This window comes from Plutella xylostella, chromosome 14 (genome assembly GCF_932276165.1).
Source record: "Plutella xylostella chromosome 14, ilPluXylo3.1, whole genome shotgun sequence".
Taxonomy (NCBI): Eukaryota; Metazoa; Arthropoda; class Insecta; order Lepidoptera; family Plutellidae; genus Plutella; species Plutella xylostella.
In genome coordinates, this window is record NC_063994.1 from 3791881 (window position 1) to 3819735 (window position 27855).

The following is a 27855-nucleotide window of genomic DNA, read 5'->3' on the forward strand; positions in this document are numbered from 1 at the left end:
TTAAAGTCTGATGGTCTACACAATCAAACGCCTTCGATAGATCACAGAAGACTCCAATAGCATCGTGATGGTCTTCCCAGGCGTCAAATATGTGCTTAATTAACGCAGTACCGGCATCGGTTGTTGATTTGCCTTTTGTAAAACCATACTGTTGGCTATGAAACAATCGAGCTTCATTGAAATGCAAAAGCATCTGATTGAGTATGACCCTCTCAAATATTTTACTCAAAACTGGAAGAACCGAGACAGGCCTGAAATTTGCAGGGTCCTCCATATCCCCACTCTTGAACAGAGGTATAATTTTACTCAATTTCATAAGATCTGGGAACACACCTTCAGCGATACATTTATTAAAAATGTTAGCCAAAATTGGGGCGATTTTATTAATAATAGAAAGAACAAATTTAACTGACATTCCCCACAAGTCTTCAGTTTTCTTCATATTTAAGGACTTAAATGTTTTTATAATAGTTAATGTATTAATATATCTGAATTTAAATTCCTTATCGGTTGAAGGTGCGTTCTCCTTCGCCAGGGTTTCAGCTAATGTAGCTGAAGTATCTAGGTTGCAAGTAGTCTCTAAAGGAATGTTCGTAAAAAACTCTTCAAAGACTCTACTCTACTGTAGTTCTCCACCAATGAAGGGTTGGCTGGAAGAAATTTCTGTTTGGCAATAAGCTCGCATTAACGTACTAACTATATTTAACTTTATATTTTGTGTGCGTGTGTATGTTATGTATACAAAGTGGGTAGGTATTAGTAAATTAATATGGATATCTTCCAGGTCTATGCACGCTAACGGGCGCGCCCTGCGAGTCAGTGTCCCTGCAAGCGGGCGGCGGCGGCGGCGGGCCCGGCTCGGCGCCGCTGGAGCAGATAGACAAGGACCTGGTGTGGGCGCAGCTGCTGTCGTCCAGGCAGGCCTGCTTCCTGATGGGCGCCAGCTGCGGCGGCGGGAACATGAAGGTAAATATTGTGATAGAAGAGTGAAATAGCGGCCATCTTGAAAATTATGCATTTTTGAATGAATGATAAGAGAGGATTCAGAGCGTATCCTTGCTGTAATAGACAAACGCGCGGTTTCTCATAAAAAAGTCTTCTGTAGAATGTGGCCATCTTGAAAATGATACATTTTAGAACGAATGATACGAAAAGATTTAGAGCGTATCCTTGTAATAGACAAATAGCGAAAAAATTGCAAACCGCGCAACAATGGCATCGCGCGGTTTCTCATAAATAAGTATTGTGTACATTGCTTATTTTGTGTGGTTCGTAGTCTACTTTATGAGCGACGGATGACTTTAGATCGCTAGCTGGTAGGCACTGAATGAGCATGGCTGAGTGTCTTAGTGCCGGGCACGACGGGCGCGAGTCAGTGTCCCTGCAAGCGGGCGGCGGCGGCGGCGGGCCCGGCTCGGCGCCGCTGGAGCAGATAGACAAGGACCTGGTGTGGGCGCAGCTGCTGTCGTCCAGGCAGGCCTGCTTCCTGATGGGCGCCAGCTGCGGCGGCGGGAATATGAAGGTAGATATTGTGATAGAAGAGTGAAATAGCGGCCATCTTGAAAATGATGCTAAAAAATGCATATTTTTTCACAAATTCACGAATTCACTAATGATAAGAGATGATTCAGAGCGTACCCTTGCTGTAATAGACAAATAGAAGGTTAAAATAGCAACCATATTGAAAATTATGCATTTTTGAACGAAGTCTTCTGGTTAGCTAGCTGGTAAGTACTGAATGAGGATGGCCAGAGTGTCTTAGTGCCGGGCACGACGGCGCGAGTCAGTGTCCCTGCAAGCGGGCGGCGGCGGCGGCGGGCCCGGCTCGGCGCCGCTGGAGCAGATAGACAAGGACCTGGTGTGGGCGCAGCTGCTGTCGTCCAGGCAGGCCTGCTTCCTGATGGGCGCCAGCTGCGGCGGCGGGAATATGAAGGTAGATATTGTGAAAGAAGAGTGAAATAACGGCCATCTTGAAATTGATGCATTTTTGAATTAATGATAAGAGAGGATTCGGAGCATATCCTTGCCGTAATAGATAATTACCGACCAAGCGATGTAGCGCGCAGCAAAGTCTTCTGTAGATTGCTCATTTTCTGTGGTTCGTAGTGTATTATTACCGACAGACAGCTTTAGTGCCAATTTCGCCATAGTGGGTTAGAGCATAACCAGGGATTATTGGTTGACTTTTGGCACACCTGTCAAGAATTTTATATGGAGATGACGTATAATTGATGAACTATCCCTGGTTACGATATAACCGACTATAGAGAAATTTGAGCTTAGATCTCTAGCTGGTAGGGGTTGAATGAGCATGGCCAGAGTGTCTTAGTGGCGGGCACGACGGGCGCGAGTCAGTGTCCCTGCAAGCGGGCGGCGGCGGCGGCGGGCCCGGCTCGGCGCCGCTGGAGCAGATAGACAAGGACCTGGTGTGGGCGCAGCTGCTGTCGTCCAGGCAGGCCTGCTTCCTGATGGGCGCCAGCTGCGGCGGCGGGAATATGAAGGTATACTAAAACAAAATACGACAAAATGGCAACGCAATTCTGCTAGTTACAGGCTACGGCTCGTGAGTTCGTTCCAGCAACTTTTGTGGTACTAGTGTGGTCTGTCCACAGATAATCGCGCGTTTTCTCATAAAAAACTCAAGAAGAGTAAAATGGCCATCTTGAAAATGACACATTTTTGAATGAATGATATGAGAGGATTCAGAAGGGCTAGAACTGAAATTTCACCATTGCCCCTCCACCTCCAAGGGGACTTAATAAGGTTATTTTGCGCATTGGTCGAGTTAAGTGTATTATGTAATAAGCACGACCGGTAGCCACTGCACCGATGATCGTATAGGGTTTGGATGGGGAATGCCGAGGACCGAATGTTGTGGCGCTCTTTCCGCGACCTGACCTCTCATAAGTTGTAAATTAACGTTAGTTGCATTACAAATTATGATATTGGTATGTTATGATTATTACCTACTATTTCTGCGACTTCTTCAATGTTCACCTACATTAACAATACCCTTACCTCCTTCCAACAGGTAGACGAAGACGAATACCAGCGCCTCGGCCTGCGCCCGCGGCACGCCTACTCCGTCTTGGACGTGGTAGAAGTGGAGGGGCCGCGGCGGCTGCTGCGCCTGCGCAACCCGTGGGGGCACTACACGTGGCGCGGCGCCTGGGCGCACGGCTGCCCGCGCTGGACGGACGCGCTCAGGTCTGTGTGTTGTATGCCCTTCGAACCCATAGTCAAGGTTGCCTGTGAGAGATCGCTCTTAGCGATAAGGCCGCCTATTGTTCATTGTTTCTAGTTTATAAGTGTTGTTTAATATTTTTGGTGACCAATAAAGTTTTTATTATTATTTACTAACTGTTCCCGCGAGCTTCGCTTAGCCTTAAAAAGTTTTCCCGTGAGAATTCCGGGATAAAAAATAGTAGCCTATGTTCTTACTCAGGGTCTAGCTAGACCATCTGTAAACCAAATTTCATTCAAATCCGTTCAGTAGTTTTGTCATGAAAGAGTAACAGACAGGCAGACACAGTTACTTTCGCATTTATAATATTAGTTAGGATTTATATACCTACATATTTATTTTACTCATTTGTTCTCAGGCGCGCCGTGCAGGAGCAGACGAGCGCGCCCGCCGCGGACACCGACCACGGCGTGTTCTGGATCAGCTTCGAGGACGTGCTCAAGTGAGAACCTAATATAATTCTAATGTATACCTAAAGTAATACTGTATAAAGTTACTGATTCTGATTACGTACAGAAAGTTATAGATTATCCACTAAAATTTCCAGTAACAAGTTGCTTCAACAAAATTTTCGTTACGGATGGTCAAGTCAGTCTAATGCTGTTTTACTCTCTGCCTCTACTGCATGAATTATGAAGGGATTGAGATAAAAAATATTTTTTACTTGAATATCCTTTAATAAGGGATAATAACAACATTTTTAAGTAAAAAAAAATGTAGCTACTTTATTTTAGAAAAAAAAATTAGGAGCCAGAAATGGCTTCGTATGCACTGGTACTTGGTATATCTATGCCATTTATGGCTTCCCATGCACTACATAGACAGATATCAGTTTTTGTAAAAATATTTCATATAATTAATTTTCTGATTAGACATACCAAAACTATAAACTTTTCATAAATGGATTGAAAAATGGTCAATTCTGTTTGTTTCTATCAAATTCAAACACAGCTAAAGCAGGTCCCCATCTCTACAGGTACAGTTTAACGTTTTTTTTGGGATGGTCCTGGAGATTCGTGTCTACCTGTAAGATTGTCTGTTCTGCTAGCATTTGATAACATTGAGGAGTCTCCCTTGCCATCTATCCTGGGATTTGGTAGCTGGACTACTGCAGGAGGCAAATAAATACTATCACAATTCCTGAATTGCTTTATTACAGCTCTTTTTTCGGATCAGCAATTTACCAGTGACAAATTATTATTAAATCAGAACTATATATATATTTAAATAATACAAGTAAATTTAGTTAATTAGTAAATTTTAAAATTTGTAAAATAAGTCATTAGTGAAATTACGTAAGGAGTCAACATCAGGTATTGTATTTTTTTTTAGGCATAAATAAGCGAAGTATTTTTTCTGAAAGGATAGGTTAAAATCTAGTTTTTATTTTTATTTTTATTTTATTTTAAGGTTTACACAACAGGTTAACATCAATTTTAAATATGTAACTTAATTCTAAATACTTTTCTAGATATTAACCCAAAAGGCGTGTAGACACAAACATATTACGAAATTAATAGAAGCAGAGCTTTATGCTATGTTAATATAAACTAGAAGTTGATATGAACTAAAAGTTATGAACTAAAAGTTATAAATTAGACACAAAAAAAAAATTATACAATATTATAGGACTTTCTTAAGGAAAGTTTTAATTTTACCAGTGCTTTTATCGAAGATGTCAAATTCATTATGTTTTTTACTGAGTTGATTGGTAAGGCGACACATCTTCTTGAGTGGATCATTATAATCCGTGTTTTTATGTTATTTTGTTAGTTAGTATGTACGAGTGCATAGGAAGCCATTTCTGGCATAAATATTATAGCCTCAACGCATAGGTAGCCAGAAATGGCTTTCTCAGATAATTGAGAAAATAAGATATATAAAACTAATAATAATTAATTAATTGACAAGTTCCAGAAAATATAAGGTATGGACAAAAGGAAAACATTTTTTTTACTACCAACAACGTACTTTTTATATTTTTTGCAGAATTTCAAAGTTTCAGAAAAATCACATTCACAGAAAGCAATCATTGCACCTGGGATAAGGTGCGATTATATTCGCAGATTACACATACCATGGACAAAAAAAATATGTTTTTATACACAAAGAAGTGACTAAAAGTATAGCGATATCATTTTTTTAATATTTTTTTTGGTTGGGGTAGAATAAAATATTAAATTCCAAGAGCCATTTATGGCTTCGTATGAAGTAAAGGGTTAATATCGTGCGGGATTCATCACATTCAGCAGTCATACGTATGACAGAACACGAATTACGAATATGAATGCGAGACATGATGAAATCTACATGCTGTTTAAAACAGCCTTAATAAATAAAGACAAAAGTATTTATTATAGTATTTAGTGACGTATAATTAATAAATCAATCCCTGTAGATAATCGACTATGGAGAAATTGTCACTTTAGTCCTCCTGAGTAATCCTGATGTATATCTTACACGTTGAGTTTATCACATTTTTTCCAATATTTGCTTAACCGATTTAAAGTATTTTAATTTAACAATAATACACACCTAAAACCGCAACATAACTCCATCTCTCTCCCGCAGATACTTCGACTGCATAGACATCTGCAAGGTGCGAGTGGGATGGCACGAGGTCCGTCTCGCCGGTATACTGCCGCCCATGTCTTCGACGAGACACCTGACATGTCTACTACTGACGGCCACGCAGCCCACTGAGGTGGACTTTACGCTGTTTCAGGAGGGGCAGAGGTAAGAGTTTCATAGTTAATAGTACAATGGACAACATTTCAAAAAACTAAAGCTGCTATAAATCGAAAAAAATTTCGAGATTTAGCTCTAAAGGCCACAAAAAAAATGTTTTTGTATTTTTTGGATGTATCATTTTCGAGAAAATCATAAAATAGTAAAAAAGTGCTGATGACGTCATGCATCAGGTGCGATGCATTTTGATGATCAAAGCCTATAGATTTAAAAACAAAGTAGGGGAGATTAGTCCAAAACCGGGTATGGGGGTAAAACCGGGACATGTCATTATAGCCACTTGGCGTGTTTCAAATTTTCGCGCGCTTTGCTCACTGCAGTCGGCCATCTTGACGACACTGTCAACAAAAGTTGAAGGACACTCGTGTGCGCTCGTAAAAAATAATTACAAATCAAGTTTTTAGGGTGGTTTGATCTAATAATTCATGGAATTCATTCATTTACTATGCTTCGGAACATCCAGGTATGTGGTATTGGTTTTTAATCATGGTTAAGCATGTTTTCATGTTTAATAAACACTGCTTAGATTTTAATTGTATTTCGTTTTGAGGTTAGTTTTTTTATTTTTTTTCTTGCTAGGGTGCTTGGGGCAAAACCGTACGGGGTAATACCGGGTGGTACCCGGTTTTGTACAAGAATCAGTGACTACGTGTTTAATTTTTTTTAAATATAATTTTGTTTGAAACATTGTTACAGTTTGAATGAAAATGCCGCGAAATTATAAACGATGTACAAACCGGCAGTCATGGACTGAAGAAGCCATGAAAAAGGCCATTTCGGAAGTAATAGAAGGAAGAAGTGGATACCGTCTGGCTTCTCGACAATTTGCAGTTCCACAATCGAAATTAGAAGATAGAGTTAAGAAGTACCGTATAAACAATGACCTGGAACAAGCTTCTAAAAAAGGCCTAGGTCGTTTCAAGACTATTTTAACAGATGAGCAAGAAGATATTATGTGTCAGCATATTAAAGATCTAGAGGCTCAATTATTTGGGCTTACATACACAGATTTTAGAAAACTTGCTTTTGAATTGGCAGAGAAAAATGTCATAGATCACGGTTTTAATAAAGACACAAAAATGGCTGGTATGGATTGGCTTTATGGATTTTTACGTCGTCATCCGGAATTATCATTACGCCTTCCAGAACCGACTTCCGTTGCACGAGCAATGGGGTTTAATAGAGTAAATGTCTCGAAATTTTTTGCTCTTCTAATAGAACTGCAAGACAAATACAAATTTGGGCCAACTAAGATATTTAATGTCGATGAAACCGGGATCATGACTGTGCCCAAAAAGAAATCCAAAGTTCTGTCTTTAAAAGGCAAAAAACAAGTAGGCATTATCTTTTCTGCTGAAAGGGGCCAGTTGACTACTGCAGTTTTGTGTGTATCAGCTTCAGGTGTTTATATCCCACCACTTTTGATTTTCCCGAGAGTCCGAATGAAGGCAGAATTGTTAGATGGTACGCCTCCTGGAACTATTGCTGTATGCCATCCCAGTGGGTGGATACAGAGTGACATATTTGTGAACTGGCTAATCCATTTCATTGAAAATGTGAAACCATCGAAAGATGACCCTGTACTCCTTTTATTAGATGGTCACTCAACGCACACTAAAAACCTTCCCTTGATTGATAAAGCTCGAGAGAACGGGGTGATCATAGTAAGTTTTCCTCCCCACTGTACACACCGTCTTCAACCTCTTGACGTCAGCATCATGGGACCCTTAAGTACTTATTACAGTCAAGAAGTGATGACATGGCTGCGTAATAATCCAGGTCGTACAGTGAGTATGTTTCAACTCGGAAAACTTTTTGGGACTGCGTACGCCAAAGCAGCAACTCTCCAAAATGCTATGAGTGGTTTTTCGAAAACAGGAATTTTCCCACTGAATGCTAACATCTTCTCGGATGATGTATTTGTATCTGCTTCTACAACAGATAATAACCCAACACCTGATTCTGAGCCTACAGCGAACGCTTTTGATCAAGAAACGGTTGAAGATCGAGATGAAAACAGTGTTATTAGACCAGCGGTTAGCCCCCAGCCAAGCACGTCACAGCAAGCAGATACTCCACAGCCAAGCACATCACGGCCGGCCATTAATCCACAGCCATGCACATCCCGGCAGGCACTTCGCCAGCAACCAAGCACGTCACGGCAAGCGGATATTCCACAGCCAAGCACTTCACGGGAGGCAGTTAGCCCACAACCAAGCACGTCACGGCAAGTGGACATTCCACAACAAAGCACTTCACGGCTAGCAGATAGTCCACAGCCCAGCACTTCACAGCAGTCAGTATGCGTGACAACGGCTTGTTTCACATTTTCCCCTGCTGATATTTTACCAAAACCACACGTTGTAAGAAAAATCACTACAAATACTCGTCGAGGAAAAACTGCTATTATTACTTCATCACCGTACAAATCGGAAATCGAACAAAATACCATCACGAAGAATACCTAACAAGAAAAAATTTCCGAAACTTAAGATCGATAAAGTAAAACCAAAAAAGCAAAAAATGACTGACGACATGTGCATTTATTGCACTGAGATTTATGGCAATACGCAAAGAAGCGATGCTTGGGTTCAATGCCTGAAGTGCAAAAAATGGGCACATGAAGGCTGTACGGGATGGGAACTGGAAGAACTGGATGAGTTCTGTTGTTACCGGTGTTAGGGGCAAAGTCGGGTTTAGAATAATGGTATACCCGGTTTTGGACCAGGCATGGGGTAAAACCGTAAAAAGTTAACATTTAGAAAAACATTATTATTATTAATTAGAATAGTTTAAACATTGATTTTGTTGAGCAAGACTGTTAATTATAAGGCATAGTAAGCAAATTTTAATAAAGTTGATTAAAACTCCTTAATTTGGATTTTTTATTAATTATTTTCCTTAGCGTCCCGGTCTTACCCCACATTCCCCTAACTGTCACTTTCATTTTTGATTGACGTTGACGTTTTATCGTGACGTTGTTGTTTATTTGGGTCATTTTCATTAATTCTGTTCTGACACTTTCTGACTATTTTTTTTATTTATTATTAAGAGATGACCTCTATATAATATGTCCCAGAGCATGCCACCGCCTACACAGCTGAAAAAATGCTTCTGCTTATTTTTTTACATGATAAGTACCTACTTTCCATCATTAGAAATATCAAGGTCATTTGAAAATGACCCATTTGTTAGTTGGCATGTAAACAAAGTTTAAATGGCACTTGTCAGTGTCATTTATGTTTTTTTTCAAGACTCAGGCAATAGACAAAAATAAAAATTGAGCCTAATATGAGACGTCACTTCCGGTTTTTTAATAATTAACTTTAAAGTTAAAAATAACATGCAAAAATTTATGTATATACAAAATAAAAAAATATAATTTTCTATAAACTTTCCGAATAACAAATAAAAATATAGGGTAAAGAAAATGAAATGTTGTCCATTGGTAGTGGTTCTGAAGGATAATATCAAAGTTAAAGTTCCATCACATCTACATCTACATACACCTATAATAAAGTCGATTTTTAAACAAAGAATTTGACATTATTGAAAAACAAACCTGCCTTCAGAATCTGTGGCTGTTTTTTATCAGACAGAAGTCTGTTTTTGGATCACTGCGGCCAATCTAATCTGTGCCGGAGCACAATATAATGCTCAAGTGCTCAATTTATTGCTCACAGTGCACAACAGAGAGATCAAAGGTCCATAGGGACAGATAGGCTCAAGGTAAATACCAAACTGTAAAAGTTAATAACTATTTTGGAGGCAGATTGTTACAGCGCAGAATTCCATTGTTATATAATGAGATGCCTATCCATATAAGAAATGAACCAAATAAAAATAAATTTTCAAGATTATATAAAACTTTCCTTCTACAAAATATACCTATGTAATTATTGCTAATTAAAAACCTACCCTATATAACATTAATAATCAACAATATGTCTATGTACTTATGTAACGTTATGTATGTCTATCTTTTGTAAAGTTAAGAAAATGTTAAGTTAAAACTTTTTAAGTATAAGTAGGTAATCATAGAAAAAGAAGTGCGACTCCCTCCCCACAGACAAACCAATATGTACTTGGTTTTGTGGGATGTATTAGGTTAAGCTTATTTGTGAAATAAATATATTTATTCATTATTCATTCATTCAGATAATGCGGCGCAGGACCGACTACTTTACATGTTCATCCGACTTGAATCATTTCACTTTTCGGAATTCATTGGCGGTCATCAGCTTTCTATGTCCTACAGGTTAATTGTTTATAAATTTATTGATTTAAAAGACACACACATTGTTTACCAAAGAATAATAATAAGAATACTTAAAAGTTTATAAATAAATAAATGATTGTCCCTTCCAGAAACTCAGCAAAAAGCCAGCGTTCTCAATTGGACCTGTGCGTGGCGGTGTTCCGCGCCAAGTCGGGCGCGGCCGCGCAGGTCGGCAAGCTGGTCGCGCATAGCAAACGACAGGTACGTAATCTAAAACTTTTGTGTACTTTAGAGCACAATTCAATATTGAAAGTTGCTTGTGCTGTAAAATGTACAAAAGTTAACAGTTAGTTAAATTAAAAGTTTCAATATTGTATTGTGCCGTAAAATATACAAAAGTTAAAAAAGATTGTAAGTAAATATGTACTTATGCGTGTGCGCAGATTTATAATAATTGATTAAATTGATGTACAATCTGCTACAGCGTACATACTTTTAACTTTAATCAGAATTTGTTACATATTTTTATACAGAGACATCAGAGATTTCCTATTTCAAAGCAGAAATTACCCGATACCGACAAGCCCCTTCTAAAGTAAAAGGGCCATTCAAAAATTGCGCTCGGTCCCCCTGACGGCGGCCGGGCGCGGTCATGTCGCAACATGCGGGTGCCAGCATCAGTGCTCTCACTTTACGATCACGGTGCACTATGCTCCCCAAGACAAGGAAGAGAGATGTGAAGTGTGTCGGATAAGTTATGGGTTTTGTGAAATCAAACCATACCGCGATGTAGGGAGCGGTTGGCAGCGCCATCTAGGAGTGGTTATTTGTACTACTGAATAGTGTTATAAGTTGGATGTGCGTCGTAGCGTTATATGTATTTCACGCTGAAAAACATTTAAATTAATGCTCGCAGAATTAATGTTACGTTTACAAAATTTAAATATTATTTCAGAGTTCTAAAACCATGCATCAATTTGTCACTCCATCTAAACAAAATCTGATTGTAAAAATAGTATACTTTAGTTAGACATTAGACTAGCGTAAGGACAGGCCCACCAACTCAAGAAAATAGCACCATCGCGCTGGCCCTAAAATCTCATAGATCTGTCTTTGAATTAGGGCCAGCGCACGGGTTTTGTTTAGGCAAAATATTCAGACGGGCGCATCCTTCCTTTTGAAATCATTGGCGTTAGATTAATAAAATCATTTTCAATATTTCAGGTCCGAGGCTTTGTCGGCTGCCACAAGATGCTAGAAAAGGGCTTCTACCTGGTCGTGTGCCTAGCCTTCAACCACTGGCACACGGGTCTAGAACTAGGCGATTCATCCGCCTGGCCTAGACACGTTTTAGCGGCTCACTCGTCTAAACCCCTGGTAGTGGAACGGCCGTCTCTGCATCCTCATATCCTGGCTGATGCAATCATTGGCTTGACGCTGGCTAGGGGACAGAGGCATGAGGGCCGGCAAGGCATGACTGCGTATTATTTGACGAAGGTTTGTTTGTTGTTTTAAAGTGGTTTGCTTCTCCGTAGTGAATAGATTGCAGATTCTGTATACTTTTAACGCATATTTTGTTATAAATTACAGTCTTTAGCGAGTTTCAACATCAGAATGATGAACACAAGAAAAGTTCTTCAATAATTTTTATGACTATGTTCCGTGGGCTAATTCCCCTTTTTAGAAGGCCTTTATGTGCATATTTCTAAGACAAATGTCTCAAACTCATATCTACCCATTAATTCCACAGGGCTGGGCGGGCCTGGTGGTGATGGTTGAGAATCGGCACAACGATAAATGGATCCACGTGAAGTGCGACTGCCAGGAGAGCTACAACGTGGTGTCCACGCGCGGCGAGCTGAAGACCGTCGACTCTGTACCTCCGCTACACAGGTCAGCATAATTATTATAACTATATTGCTGAAAGTATTAAGTATTCGGCTCTAAAATAAAGCCCTGGATATGTTACGTAAGTAAGTATTTATAACATGAGGTACCGCGATGGTATAGGCATGAAGAGGCATCTTCTGTTTGACTGTATAGAAATATGTCATCTTTATATGACCGCCTATTTACCGCCCCGTTACAGAGGCTACTTTTATCTTTTATATTTTTTTCTATGCCAACACTGCTATTGAATCAGTTTAGATTTAGATGCTAAGTAACTTATCTGACTGCCCAAACTAAACCCAAAAATAAAATGCACTATATAAAACTTCCGTTTCCCCCTTTCCAGACAAGTAATAATAGTCCTCACGCAACTCGAAGGCAGCGGCGGCTTCTCCATAGCGCACCGGCTGACGCACCGGCTGGCTCACGGCGCCCGGCTGCAGGACTGGGCGCCGCCCTGCGAGCTGGAGCCGCGCCACCGCCCGCCCCTCGCGCGCCGCGTGCTGGGGCTGCACGCGCCCAGAGTCATCACCTAGCTACCTCAAGGAAGGTTTTAACCGGTGTTTAAGAGAGTAATCGTGATGTGTCTATGGTGACCTCTTTGCGAAGTGACAGTAAAATAGCCGCTAACAAGCAAAATCGTATCTTTATTATTTTTAACATAGCTAACCCGCAAATAAATACTTCAATTCGACAGATGCGTACGTTTTTGACAGCGCTAATCACAGCACATAGCATGGTGTTTAAAGTTGTATTCGACAGATGCGTGCTAGGTTTTTGACAGCGCTAATAGTTAAACTTTTGCGTCCCGAAGTCGCGATTTGCGATATATAGATTTAGTTTGTGTCTGATTTCAAGTGACTCAAGCGGTAATAATTCCCTGCGAGCTGGGGCTGCACGCGCCCAGAGTCATCACCTAGCCGCCTGCTGCGGAGCATACGAGCGGTGCCGTGTGTGGACGGTAACCTGGCTGGATTCACAGTTGTCTGAAAGACCCGTACGGTGTGTCACTGGTACTAATTATATAGCGTGCTAGGGCTGCACGCGCCAAGAGTCATCACGTATCCACGGTGTTTAAAAAGTAATCATGATGTGTCTATGGTTACCTCTTTGCGAAGTGACAACCCGTCACGATTACGAAGAAAATAGCCGCTGACAAGCAAAAACGGATTTGTATTATTTATTAATATCATAGCTAACCCGCAAATGAATACTTCAATTCGACAGATGCGTACTAGGTTTTTGACAACGCTAATTTTCTGATTAACCTTTAGTTCACAGAACATATAAGCGTAACGTTAACGGATCGCCTCCTTTTCTTCTGTCAACCAGTAGAACGCAAGCTAGCGAACTCCTGGTTGACAGAAGATCGTCATCATCACAACACATCACGTTCCCACTGCTGGGGCACGCGTCTCCTAGCGTTTTAGGCCTAGTCCACCGCGCTGACCTATTGCGGATTGGTGGAGAGCACGTTACCGGTGTTAAAATCGTATTCGACAGATGCAAACGAGTGCCAATCACGAATATTTTCGTCTCTTCGATAGATAATTCGACATCTTGAATGACAGCTTGAATGTCGGGAAATCAGTTACAATAGAAAGTAATTATCTGCATGCGCGGCTTCGGGACGAAAAAGTTCCCCTCACGTCCCTATGACCCATTCCTACACCGGCCACAGTACATTTTATAACTGTGTCTTGATTTCCCGGGATGAGACAGGATACACGGGCCCCGTTATAATAAAACATCGATTCCATTTTTTCGGAGCTGAAGCGTAGACAGACAGATACACAAATATACAAACATGTTTTACGTTGCTTGCGTCGAGGGTTTAATTAAAGGTATGCTAATTACTCAGCAAGGTTTACTTACAGCACGGTCACTCCAGTTGTAAAATTTTAAGAAGAAGTTACGCACGAAGAGTCCTAATCTCTTTACTATAGTTTGGACGGTGGACATATATTATTGCAGATACTTTTAATAGAAATGAGGCATTATCAATAGCTGCTAGACTTGTTAGATGCGAAAAAGCTTTAATTCTATGATTGCGCGAATGATAACTTTCGTAAACGTAATGTAAAATTATAGATCTTAATGAGGTTTTGCAATTTGTGATTATCATATTTTCAATCGATTGGTCACGTGTGAAATTAATAAATGGCAGCTATTTACATGAAAGGGCATAGCGTTGAAATGTCTATCATGCGATTCAGCGTTGTAATGTTTAAGGTTTTGTAATAATTTAGTTTCTCAACATTTATTTCTAAATTAAGTAGCTATGGAAAGCGAAGCTCAGATCATGGACGGCATAATTTAGTACGTAGAGTAGTTTACATTTAGATATCTTATTTTTTTTCAAATGTACGTACCTTATTATTATAACAATGCAACAACGCACACTTTCAGATACACATATAAAATAAAAGTTACATGAATGACCCCAATTTGTGAAGGCATTGTAATTACAATAGTGTAAAACATAACATTACTCATAGAAAAATAACTCATAACCAACCGTCGTACAATCTCATGTTATGTGAAATATTAAGTATTGCAACACTGTTTTTTTACAATATCCCTTCAAAATTGGCAGCACCTATCGTGCACTTAAAATGTGTAAAGTAATCTAGATTACAGATAGTGAATCGTCTTTATCGTATGTACAATTTTATGCTATATTTTTAAACACTTGTATAATATAAAATAAAAACGTTTGAGGCAAAGCACAGTTGATATGTTATGCACAAAATGGAATATCACACAACAATTTTAGGGTTCAAATGTGCAATACTATAGTTAGATCCAGATTAAGGTACACTAATAAATAATAATTGTTGATATTTTTTCTACTAAGCATGCCTCTAATTAGATGCATTCCTTGCAAACTTTGTAAGTCAAATAGGAGACTTAAAACGTAAGGAATAATTACGAACCATCCGGTGGTTTTTTAAAGTTCTACTGTCGGTTCATTAACATGTGATATCAGTTTCATATAGCGTGTTCAATACTCCTATTTGGCTTAGAGAGGCACCTAAGCTGATACTTAAGACAAATTGCATTTTTAGATTGACTGAGTGTTATTTTCTATCAAAAACTAATATAAATATCAGGATAAGCCTTAGGACGCGTAGTTGTAATGTATATCAGTATAAATAATTTATTGACTCGTATGTACGTATGTTATCTCAATATCATGTACTTACCTACCTACTTAATACAAGTTAGATCGATCGTGTAGCTAAAATGCTGTAATAATTTATGGCATTATCGCCTTTATGAAACAATTTAGCTCATTTTTAAATATGAAAAACTATTTTCAGAAATGAAACTCAAAAAAACTCGAATAATAATAAGTAGGTATGTATCTAGAATTTTAAGTCTAATTTTCTTGGTAGGACGGCCTGATTGTGTTTATTAGATTTTAATAAAAAAAAATTGTTAAAAAAGGAACCCTCTTTAAAAGATGAATCAACAATCCGAAACAGTTTTTTTTTTGTTTATTTACCTATGACTGTTATAAGTTCTTCAGATATTTTATCATGAAGGCCAGTTAATAACAAAATTCACTGCCAAAGTGTAACTATGTATTTCTGTCTCAGAGGTTATCGATAATTCATTTTAAAAAATATTTACAGAGCAAACTAAACAGTTAGACCCGGTGTTAGAAGGGCTGACCTATGTACGACAGTAGACAATTGTTTTTTGACTGATGTGTTCTGTAAGCATGGAAATTATGTGCTGATGAACCTGAACATTTTTAAAGTATTCCGTATGAATGGTAGAGATTACGAAATTAACCTTATATTTCCATAATTTAGGAAGCTGCCTACCAGATATTTTATTTTATTTGTACCTGCATATTTTAAAGGAATAGTTTATTTAAAAGACTTCAACTTTAAGACAAAATAAAATATACTTACTAACTATTTTTAAATTTAGTAGATATGTTATTCTGATGTGATTTTTTCTTGCCATGTTTAAGTTTTATTTTTATAAAATGTTACTTTTTAAGAAACTTTCAAAGTGTCATCAATTATTTTTTCTATGCATAGTTTTAAAAAGACCACTGCTTGATCGTGGCTTATTTTGTAATACTCATTTGTGCAATTGTAATTAGTATGTACCTAAGTTTTTTTTATATTTATGACTAAGTAGGTACCTATTACAGTATGAAAATGTTCGTCACTTTAAAGTAGAATTATTATCCTTTGAACTTGAAACATAGGAAACCGTTAGTACGGATATACGGATAAGTAACTCAAAATCTGTTTATTTTCATCTGTTAACTGCGTAATTTTTTTGCTATCATGTTTAAAATTTAAATTACAACCATAGGTACTTGTCGGCTGTCGGACATTTTCATGTCAGAATAGGCATAGACTATCCAATGCAGTGTAATTATTTTTGCAATAAGTAAATCAAAAGTAATTATTTCTCATAATTACAAGTAGTTTTTAAAACATTCGTTTGTGCCCTCAAAAATCAGTATTACAATACCTTGAGGATTATAATTACTATGTTGTTTTAAATATTTCTGTCTATCAGTGCCATATACAGTCTTAAAATACCTCACACACACACTTTATTTTCTAGTAAAATTATTTTGAACTAAACTTTCTCTTCATTAAATTTAGGCATGTGTACAAAAAACCTTAATTGTTTGAATGATCTGATATCCAACAATATTTAATATAATTTGTGTAGCATTAATTATGACGCTTACATTCTTTGTTAGCTAGTATTATGTAATGCATGTTATATGTATGATAATGATAAGAAAAATAAAGGTAATTTATTATTAAAACTTCTATTATTTACTAAATCTAATCCATGATCCCCTTTTAAATTTTTACTGTTATTTAGGATTAGTTACTGTTAGGTATTTACATTTTGTTACAAAATGTGAATACCTAACAGTGGCGACGTAGGTGGATTTACCCAAGTAAATTGTGTAAAAAGACGATCACAAAGGTCGGGGAAAGTGCCTAAGTAAGAGACGGCGGCGGAGGAAGCGGAGGCGGTCAGCGAGGAGCCGGGGCGGCCGCGCCCGTGGGCACCTGCATGCTCTGCACGGTGCGGGCGCGCGCGGCCGCCGACCGACCGCCACCACCGTTGCGACCAGCGCCGGTACAAGGGCTCCACATGCTGTCGGTGCAGGAAACGGGGCCATCTAAGAAGAGGGTGTGATGGAGAGGGGGAGAGCAAGACCTGCGAGGAGTGCGGGTGGAGCGCGCGGGACACGCGGCTGGCGGCGCAGCGGGAGGGGCCGGCGCGGCTCGCGGGCGGGGGGCGCGAAGACGCGCACTGGGTGCGTGGAGGTCACGAGGACGAGGACGCGCGGGAAGCCCTTGAAGGGGTGTGCGGGAGGTAGGTATGACGCGCGGGAAGCCCCTGAAGGGGTGCGCGGGAGAGTAGCGCGGGAAGCCCCTGAAGGGGTGCGCGGGAGAAGAGCGCGGGAAGCCCCTAAAGGGGTGCGCGGAGAAGACGCGCGGGAAGCCCCTGAAGAGGTGCGCGGGAGAGGAGCGCGGGAAGCCCCTGATGGGGTGCGCAGGGAAGACACGCGGGAAGCCCCGGCTGGGGTGCGCGGAGAGGGGACGCGCGGGAAGCCCCGGCTGGGGTGCGCGGAGAGGAGGCGCGCGGGAAGCCCCGGCTGGGGTGCGCGGAGAGGGGACGCGCGGGAAGCCCCGGCTGGGGTGCGCGGAGAGGAGGCGCGCGGGAAGCCCCGGCTGGTGCGCGGTGGAGGTGCTTGCGTGCTCGCTGCGGGCGGCGCGGCGGAGATGCCTGCGGAGGCGCTCGCGGCGGGCGGCACGGCAAGACGCTGCGGAGGTGTACTGTATGTCGTGGGTGGCGTGGCGATATGGCAGGGACACCTGGCAGGTGTGCCCGGGCCAATGGGGCGGACTCCGGCTGCTGCGGGCGCCGGCACGGGTCGGCCTCAGCGGAGGTGCAGTAGGAGACGCACGCTTTGGGATGACTGCGCGCCAGCGCTAACATAAGGACGCGACAGAGGCGCCTGCTGTTGGCGTGCCCGGGCCAAAATATGGTGCGCAGCGCTGTTCAGCGCAAACTTTTGATAACCATTTTTGTTTATTTTTATTACTTTAGTTTACTTTTGCCTATGATCTTATTGTTTAACCTTCTACATATTTTACAAATTTTTGATAAGTAGTTTTATTTTGTTTTAGGTTTTTGTGAAGAGGGGAGGAATGTGTATAAGTATATAGATATTAAGAAGTGTTGGTTAGTTGAAATTTTGTTGTTTACTTAAATATTTGTCTGGACAGGGTGTCATATTATTTCATTTATAACGTTATAAGTTTTCAGTTAAAGAATAGGGTGATGAATTGTTAAGTTGTTCTTAAGGGGTTTTATAAGTTTTATATTAAGTATGGGATAATGTTATTTTTGTTTTTTATACTCATTATTTAGGTGGGGAGGAATGTTGTATATTTATGGTTGCTGTCCGTTGGCATGGCAACGGTAGTCAATAAATGGTTGTCCTCTCACAAGCTGCGTTTATATTTGTTACAAAATGTGAATACCTAACAGTTACCTGCTTATATGGGAGCAACTGAGTTCTAAAGGCGTACATAGACCAGGGTGTCATGACAAGGAATTAAAATCATCATCCAGACCCATCGATATCATAATACTTATGTCTATTTTGCTAACTAGCCGTATAATTTAGCTTCTCCATTGAAACTTTGTTGGTCACGTGACTTAGTATGGGGACTTGAATATTTTTTCAAGAAATTCAAATAGTCTCATGACAAAAGTTGTTTGAATAACCTTTAGAGTCACCCCCTTTTAGGTCACAGCACACATAACCAGACGTTCAATAGCTCACGTGGCTCACGTCAAAAGAAAAAAAGGATATCCGTTTACGTTAAGTGGGTACCTACGCTTATGATTATGTACCTACTGTGCTGTGAGTATGTGACCATAAATTTCCTAGTGGCCAATATTTAAATCCTTTGTCATCTGTCGCCTGCGTAGACCTTCAGAAATTATGGGAACGGGAAGGCTTTAGTTGGTACATTAATATGGTAGGCCATGAATATGAAGAACAACTTCATTTTCAAATTCTAATATACTTTCAGTCAAAATGAAGGAAATTAACTAATATATACCCAACCATTCCTTGGCTTCACTTGTAGTAGGTACTTTCTATTTTCATTCATTTACATAAGTTTAATTTGTCAAAAAAAGGTCGACTTTATTTTATTTTTATTTTATTTTATCGTATTCGGAAAACTTACAGCTATCTTAAACTAGTTTACATTTATATGATGCATCTAAGAGCCATTTAGTAGTTTTCGCATATGGTAGTAAATTATTACAAAAAGAAAAACAGTTATGGTAAGTCTAATTTACACATTTCGTAAAACTACGCAATTAGCAATTACAAGAATTAAATTATGCTAACAGTGAGAATAAGAACTTATATTGTTATTTTAATAAAGAATACTAAAGCTAATCGTTTGTCTGGGAACCAAAGTACTCCGATGCCAAATTTCTTTTCAACGATAATAAACTACAGTTAAAAAAGTCAATCTCATTTGCAATAGCATTGAACTGTCTACTCACCCGTACAAAGAAACTATTTTGCCTATAGTTAGTGTTAGCTTTAGGTACGTGTAGTTGAAAACCAGTTCGACTTGATCTTGTAGGTACCTTCATCTTGACACACTCAAGCAACTCAGGAGAATCGATACTACCATTGATGATCTTATGTAGGTAAGACAGGTCAGCTATCCGCCGCCGTAGTTGTAAAGGTAGCAAATGATGTCTTTTACAGCGAAGGTCATAACTTATGTCATAAATACCCGTTTTAAACTGTATATCTTAAAAATTTACGCTGGATAGATTCAATTCGATTTATGTAATAGTCATAACGTGGGTTCCATACTTCAGAAGCATATTCTAGGACTTATAACCTATTATTTTTCGAAATCGCCTTTTTCTACGTTCGTACGGGTTTAAGTTATATCGTTAGGATTTCCCGGGCAACAGTGAGTACATAGCAACTTCCTATGTTTCGTACCAACCTCCAACGCTAAATAAAAGAACCGGAAGTCGGCGCGCCAAGATGGCGGTGCCATCACAGGGTCATTTCCGGCGCTTGTCGCCTGAAAATGGCGCCTGTACAATTCCCTCATTACTCGGGAATATCGTTAGTAGGGAAATTACACTTGCATAATATGGTTTTACCTAGTTTCACTACAAACCTATAAAGGTAACATGAACTTTCCTATAGGTACCTATAGGTTACTATTTTAGACATGCACTCTCACCACGGTGACAAATACTAGCTAGACTAGCCGAAGTAGAAGACCATTTATGTACATACCTACCTACCCGTATCATAATTATGGCGTAAGTATAAGATAAAGTTCAATAACAGATTCCATTACAACTGTCTACGAACACAAACATTTGTTCTAAGGAGATCCACTATTAATTGTAACTGTATTTGTTTAGGCACTAAAATATAATATCTTGTATACTTGCATATACAGTAAGTAGGTCTAGGAACTTTGTAGTTCTCTTACGGCGAGAATGTTGGTAGTTATGCACGACTACACTAGAGGAGAGAGACAATTTTCTGTTACAAATGTACGTATCTAGTAAGTATCAACCTTCACATTAAGGATACGAAAAGTTTTAACCTTAATTTACAATACCTACATGATAGGTACGAAATAGGAGTATTTAACTGAGATAAGCCAAATTTTCACTTTCAAACTACAATTTAGTAAAGGTTCATGTAACCCTAGTGCCTTTAGTTGACCTTCAAATTAATAAAGGTCTGGGGTTACTTTAGCTTAACGTCATAGAGTCATGCTATATTTTATACAGGGGGTTGCAAAAAGGGTATACTAAGGCTTAGATATACCATACTGTTTCGGCTTAGTATACCCTTTTTGCAACATCCTGTAAATAAATGGGTACTTATAAAATTCCTCTGAGCTGAATCTCCGTTTCAAAAGCGTTGCTCATCAGTTCCAACCATCCATTGTTATACAATTTTCAGGTTGAACCTTTGAAAACAATACTTGCAACATGGCCCGTGTAACAAATTATGTGAATTTCGTTTTGGTATAACTTAAAAAGTTCTTACGTATCGTAAAAATGTGTATGGTTATGTTTTTCTAGTTCAGACCTGAAGGGCTAGCACGGGGCGCAATTAAGACGTGACAAAAGTTCTCCGTCGTGCTCGGTGCTCGCTCTTGAGGCTAAGCGATGTGAGTGAGCGCGATGTAAAACTTTTGTCACGTCTTAATTGCGCCCCGTGCTAGCCCTTCTGACTGTACTTATTACCTATATGTATAAAGTCCTGAAAACGGAAGTACGGTCTGTAACTAACTAACGTTACAGACCGTATTTAATCGATTAGGTATATTTATTTAAGAACAAATCCGTTAAAAAGCCATACCCAAACGGTATTTTATTTTTAAAATGTATGTTAATCTAAGTAAATAACTCAATATCATGTACTTACCTACCTACTTAATACAAGTTAGATCGATCGTGTAGCTAAAATGCTGTTATAATTTATGGCATTATCGCCTTTATGAAACAATTTAGCTCATTTTTAAATATGAAAAACTATTTTCAGAAATGAAACTCAAAAAAACTCGAATAATAATAAGTAGGTATGTATCTAGAATTTTAAGTCTATAATTTTCATGGTAAGACGGCCTGATTGGGTTTATTAGATTTTAATTTAAAAAAAATGTTAAAAAAGGAACCCTCTTTAAAAGATGAATCAACAATCCGAAACAGATTTTTCTTTTGTTTATTTACCTATGACTGTTATAAGTTCTTCAGATATTTTATCATGAAGGCCAGTTAATAACAAAATTCACTGCCAAAGTGTAACTATGTATTTCTGTCTCAGAAGTTATCGATAATTCATTTTAAAAAATATTTACAGAGCAAACTAAACAGTAAGACCCGGTGTTAGAAGGGCTGACCTATGTACGACAGTAGACAATTGTTTTTTGACTGATGTGTTCTGTAAGCATGGAAATTATATGCTGATGAACCTGAACATTTTTAATGTATTCCGTATGGTAGAGATTACGAAATTAACCTTATATTTCCATAATTTAGGAAGCTGCCTACCAGATATTTTATTTTGTTTGTACCTGCATATTTTAAAGGAATAGTTTATTTAAAAGACTTCAACTTTAAGACAAAATAAAAATATACTTACTAATTATTTTTAAATTTAGTAGATATGTTATTCTGATGTGATTTTTTCTTGCCATGTTTATTTTTATAAAATGTTACTTTTTAAGAAACTTTCAAAGTGTCATCAATTATTTTTTCTATGCATAGTTTTAAAAAATACCACTGCTTGATCGTGGCTTATTTTGTAATACTCATTTGTGCAATTGTAATTATTATGTACCTAAGTTTTTTTATATTTATGAGTAAGTAGGTACCTATTACAGTATGAAAATGTTCGTAACTTTAAAGTAGAATTATTATCCTTTGAACTTGAAACATAGTTTACCGACATAGGAAACCGTTAGTACGGATATACGGATAAGTAACTCAAAATCTGTTTTATTTTCATCTGTTAACTGCGTAATTTTTTTGCTATCATGTTTAAATTACAACCATAGGTACATACTTGTCGGCTGTCGGACATTTTCATGTCAGAATAGGCATAGACTATCCAATGCAGTGTAATTATTTTTACAATAAGTAAATCAAAAGTAATTATTTCAAATAATTACAAGTAGTTTTTAAAACATTCGTTTGTGCCCTCAAAAATCAGTATTACAATACCTTGAGGAATATAATTACTATGTTGTTTTAAATATTTGCAGTGCCATATACAGTCTTAAAATACCTCACTCACACACTTTATTTTCTAGTAAAATTATTTTGAACTAAACTCTCTCTTCATTAAATTTAGGCATGTGTACAAAAAACCTTAATTGTTTGAATGATCTGATATCCAACAATACATACTATAATTTGTGTAGCATTAATTATGACGCTTACATTCTTTGTTAGCTAGTATTATGTAATGCATGTTATATGTATGATAATGATAAGAAAAATAAAGGTAATTTATTATTAAAACTTCTATTATTTACTAAATCTAATCCATGATCCCCTTTTAAATGTTTACTGTTATTTAGGATTAGGTACCTGCTTATATGGGAGCAACTGAGTTCTAAAGGCGTACATAGACCAGGGTGTCATGACAAGGAATTAAAATCCTCATCCAGACCCATCGATATCATAATACTTATGTCTAATTTGCAAACTAGCCGTATAATTTAGCTTCTCCATTGAAACTTTGTTGGTCACGTGACTAAGGCCGAGTTTTTTGATCCGTGGTCAACTTTAACCATTAGTCAAGTCACTTGTCAAACATGACAGCTCCATCCGAATTTTGTTGGATTTTAACTAATGGTAGCCATTTTTGACCAATGGTTGAGTTAACTAGGGATCAAAAAACTGGCCCTTAGTATGGGGACTTGAATATTTTTTCACGAAATTCAAATAGTCTTATGACAAAAGTTGTTTGAATAACCTTCAGTGTCACCCCCTTTTGTTTAAAGGTCACAGCACACATAACCAGACGTTCAATAACTCACGTGGCTCACGTCAAAAGAAAAAAAGGCGATCCGTTTACGTTAAGTAGGTACCTACGCTTATGATTATGTACCTACTGTGCTGTGAGTATGTGACCAACCAACTGCCTCTGTGGTCTAGTGGTAGAAGCTTCGCTTCATGACCCAGAGGTCCCGGGTTCGATTCCCGGGTAGGACCATCAATTTGTGTTTCTAAATTGTGGTTCTAAGTTTGGTTAGGACACAGAAGGCTGATCACCTGATGTCCGAAATAGTGAAACGATCCATGCTGTCGGATGGGCATGTAAAGCAGTCGGTCCTGCGCCTAGCTCTCTCCAGTCGTGTCGGTCAATCCGTCCCATTGGGTTATAAGAGTGATGGAACAGAGAGTGCTCCTGTGTACTGCGCACACACTTGGGCACTATAATCTACTCCTGCGTAGATGGCTGATCTCAAATGAGATTGGCCGCCGTGGTCGAAATTCGGCTAGGAGGACATTATGTGACCATAAATTTCCTAGTGGCCAATATTTAAATCCTTTGTCATCTGTCGTCCCGTACTGCGTAGACCTTCAGCAATTATGGGAACGGGAAGGCTTTAGTTGGTACTTATTATGCTTATGGTAGGCCATGGATATGAATAACAGCTTCATTTTCAAATTCTATTTTTTTTTCAGACAAAATGAAGGAAATTAACTAATTTATACCCACGTTTCCTTGGCTTTCTATTTTCATTCATTTGCATAAGTTTAATTTGTAAAAAAAAGGTCGACTTTTAACCTATTAAGTATCTTTTGAATTCGCATTTTTCTACGTTCGTGCGGGTTTAACTTATTTCCCAGGCAACAGTGAATACATAGCAACATCCTATGTTTCGTACCAACCTCCAACGCTAAATAAAAGAACCGGAAGTCGGCGCGCCAAGATGGCGGTGCCATCACAGGGTCATTTCCGGCGCTTGTCGCCTGAAAATGGCGTCTGTACAATTCCCTCATTACTCGGGAATATCGTTAGTAGAGAAATTACACTTGCATAATATGGTTTTAGCTAGTTTTACTACAAACCTATAAAGGTAATAGGTATCTACCTATAGGAAAGTTCATGTTACTATTTTAGACATGCACTCTTACCACGGTGACAAATACTAGCTAGACTAGCCGAAGAAGAAGACCATTTATGTACCTACCTACCTACCCGTATCATAATTATGGCGTAAGTATAAGATAAAGTTCAATAACAGATTCCATTACAACTGTCTACGAACACAAACATTTGTTCTAAGGAGATCCACTATTAATTGTAACTGTATTTGTTTAGGCACTAAAATATAATATCTTGTATACTTGCATACACAGTAAGTAGGTCTAGGAACTTTGTAGTTCTCTTACGGCGAGAATGTTGGTAGTTATGCGCGACAAGACTTGAGGAGAGAGACCATTTTTTGTTACAAATGTAGGTACGTATCTAGTAAGTATCAACCTTCACATTAAGGATACGAAAAGTTTTAACCTTAATTCACAATACATGATAGGTACGAAATAGGAGTATTTAACTGAGATAAGCCAAATTTTCACTTTCAAACTACAATTTAGTAAAGGTTCATGTAACCCTACTGCCTTTAGTTGACCTTCAAATTAATAAAGGTCAGAATGGCTAGTACGGGGCGCATTTAAGACGTGACAAGAGTTTTGCATCGCGCTCACTCACATCGCGCAGCCTCAAGAGCGAGCGCGACGGAGAACTTTTGTCACGTCTTAATTGCGCCCCGTGCTAGCCCTTCTGACTGCACTTATTACCTATATAAAGTAAAATTATAAAGTCCTGAAAACGGAAGTGGATTCTAACTAATTGTTACAGACCGTATTTAATCGATTAGGTATATTTATTTAAGTATAAATCCGTTAAAAAGCCATACCCAAACGGTATTTTATTTTTAATATGTATTTTAATGTAAGTAAATAACTGATCATGATAAAAAGTCTTAGCAAAATCGCACTCTTTAATGTCATGACTTTATAGTTGGACTGTACCAGCTGTAGGTACCTACCTGCAATTAAAATTGTAAGGAACAATTAAATTTGTTGTTTTAACTACGGCCTTCGTTACACGATACGAACGAACTTTATACTTATACTTCACATTATACATATATCTAAGTAGATAGGTACGTACTCTATGTACTTATTTGTTTTAATGAGAGACGAAACCTCGCGTCTAATTATATTTAGGTACTTACCATCTAAATAATTTAGTCTAGGTAGGTACCTTATAATATTTACATCATAATCTTTTTATAAATAGTCGTTTTAATGACAAGCATCAACCCTCATTGAGAGTCAAAACTGGGACCCTCAGTGCGTAATTCACTGTACTTAGATAAATAAATATGTGGGGACATCTCACACACGGTCATCCGACCCCAAGCTAGGCAGAACCTATATTATGGGTGTCGGACAGCTGATATGTCTACATAAATACATAGATAGATACATACTAAATATAAATATAAACACCCAAGACCCGAGCACAAATATCTGCCCCAGCCGGGAATCGACCCCTGGCCGGGACCTTCGGCATAGCAGTCAGGGTCACTAACCACTACACCACACCATCTAGCCGATAGATATCCTCACCACTACGGCACCGCTTTGGCTAGATGGAAAGATAGAACGATTTCTCTATTTACATGCTTTCCGTAGCGAACCTCAATCTTTTGCGGATTAGGTATCTACCCGGTAGGGCTAATCTGCCTGATATAGACTCAGAAAATTAAAAGTTTCACTCACAAAATTCGAACATCAAATGGCCCGATTATTGTTTAACATTAATTTTAAGTTTAACATAATATTTATATAAACTGAAGGTCACTCAGCGAGCTATGGAAAGAGCTATGCTTGGAGTCTCTTTGAAAGATCGCATCCGGAACGAAGTAATCCGACAGAGAACTATAGTCACCGACATAGCTCACCGAGTTAGTAAGCTTATGTGGCAGTGGGCTGGTCACATCTGTCAAAGAACCGATGACCGATGGGGTAAACGTGTTCTGGAGTGGAGGCCGCGACTAGGCAAACGTAGTGTGGGACGCCCTCCGGCTAGATGGGGTGACGACTTGCGAAAGGTGGGTGGATATGATTGGAGAGGCCTACGTCCAGCAGTGGACTGCTATAGGCTGATGATGATGATGACAATATGTATAATATTGCAGACGGCGGCATTAACCTAAGTAGTTTTTTTCAGTTTAGGGGTAATTTGGCCCTATGTAACTTGGCCACTTTAACTTTGTCATTGCTCTTGAATTTATGAGTATTCGAGATTTGAGAGGTGCCAAGTTTAATCTATTTCAGTACTTTAACGATTATCCGGAGGACACAGAGCGGTTAGTAATAAGCGACTCTTTAGCCGAAGATGACGAAGATCCCCGTTTCGAAGCCTGGCCGGGACCGATTATTGTTTACCTACTTAATATAAATTTGGATGGGCTTGGATATTATGCAGGCGCAAGTATTTTTCATTCTAAGTTAAAAGTTATAGGTACATAATAGTTATAAAAAAACTTCATCTTAGTTGAATCAAAGTAGGTTTTTTATATTTACTTACCTATATCAGTACTATTTTAAAGTACCTACAGTAAATATGAAGATGTTATGCGATGTGAACAATGATGAAACGTTATTTGTAAAACATTCTTCTTCGCATTTTCTCAGTAATTTCCTCTGGGATGTATCTAACATGCGGTTTTCCCGTGTTGTGTTACGCCGTCGCCGCCGCCGCCGCCGCCGTGGTTGTCTGTTTGTTAACTTTGTGTCTTTTTGAATGTCATAATCACGATGCCAAGAACTATGTTGTAAACTTGTTAACTCATGAATATCCAAAGAAAAATATTTTATAATTAATTATATCTAAGCAAGTACAATTAAATCTATCATGAAATTCATGAATATTATAATATTTTACGTCACTTTACTTTAAATCAATCAGGGATTTTAGTGAAATTAAGCATAACATTCAAAACAGTCAGATCGTGTGGGGTAGGCGGTGGTACGTGGCTGCACGTAATTAGCCGGTGCTACATAAATAAATTTCAATTTTCAGCAAAAAAATCCATTTTTGACAAATTTAAAATTATTGTTTTCCTTTTGCTTCTTCAGGAATCAG

The 27855-nt window shown here is 38.7% G+C and overlaps 2 protein-coding genes and 1 non-coding gene across 3 annotated transcripts in view; 2 read left to right on the forward strand and 1 right to left on the reverse strand.

The window, feature by feature from the left end:
* LOC105380141 (calpain-D) overlaps positions 1 to 13066 on the forward strand; it is a 43909-nt gene extending 30843 nt beyond the window's left edge. Inside the window, exons 16-23 of the mRNA XM_048625418.1 lie at positions 785 to 966; positions 3032 to 3207; positions 3603 to 3686; positions 5816 to 5980; positions 10361 to 10472; positions 11436 to 11708; positions 11962 to 12104; positions 12448 to 13066. Coding sequence (XP_048481375.1) covers positions 785 to 966; positions 3032 to 3207; positions 3603 to 3686; positions 5816 to 5980; positions 10361 to 10472; positions 11436 to 11708; positions 11962 to 12104; positions 12448 to 12637 — 1325 coding nt within the window. The 3' untranslated portion in view covers positions 12638 to 13066. The remainder of the gene's footprint in view (positions 1 to 784; positions 967 to 3031; positions 3208 to 3602; positions 3687 to 5815; positions 5981 to 10360; positions 10473 to 11435; positions 11709 to 11961; positions 12105 to 12447) is intronic.
* LOC119694401 lies at positions 10816 to 10943 on the reverse strand. Its single transcript, XR_005254861.2, has one exon. It is a non-coding gene; the product is annotated as a U4atac minor spliceosomal RNA (small nuclear RNA).
* Positions 13067 to 17290: 4224 nt separating the features above from the next.
* LOC125489520 (fibril-forming collagen alpha chain-like) lies at positions 17291 to 18100 on the forward strand. Its single transcript, XM_048625532.1, has one exon. The coding sequence runs from the start codon at positions 17291 to 17293 to the stop codon at positions 18098 to 18100; it is 810 nt and encodes a 269-aa protein (XP_048481489.1).
* The last annotated feature ends 9755 nt before the right edge of the window (positions 18101 to 27855 follow it).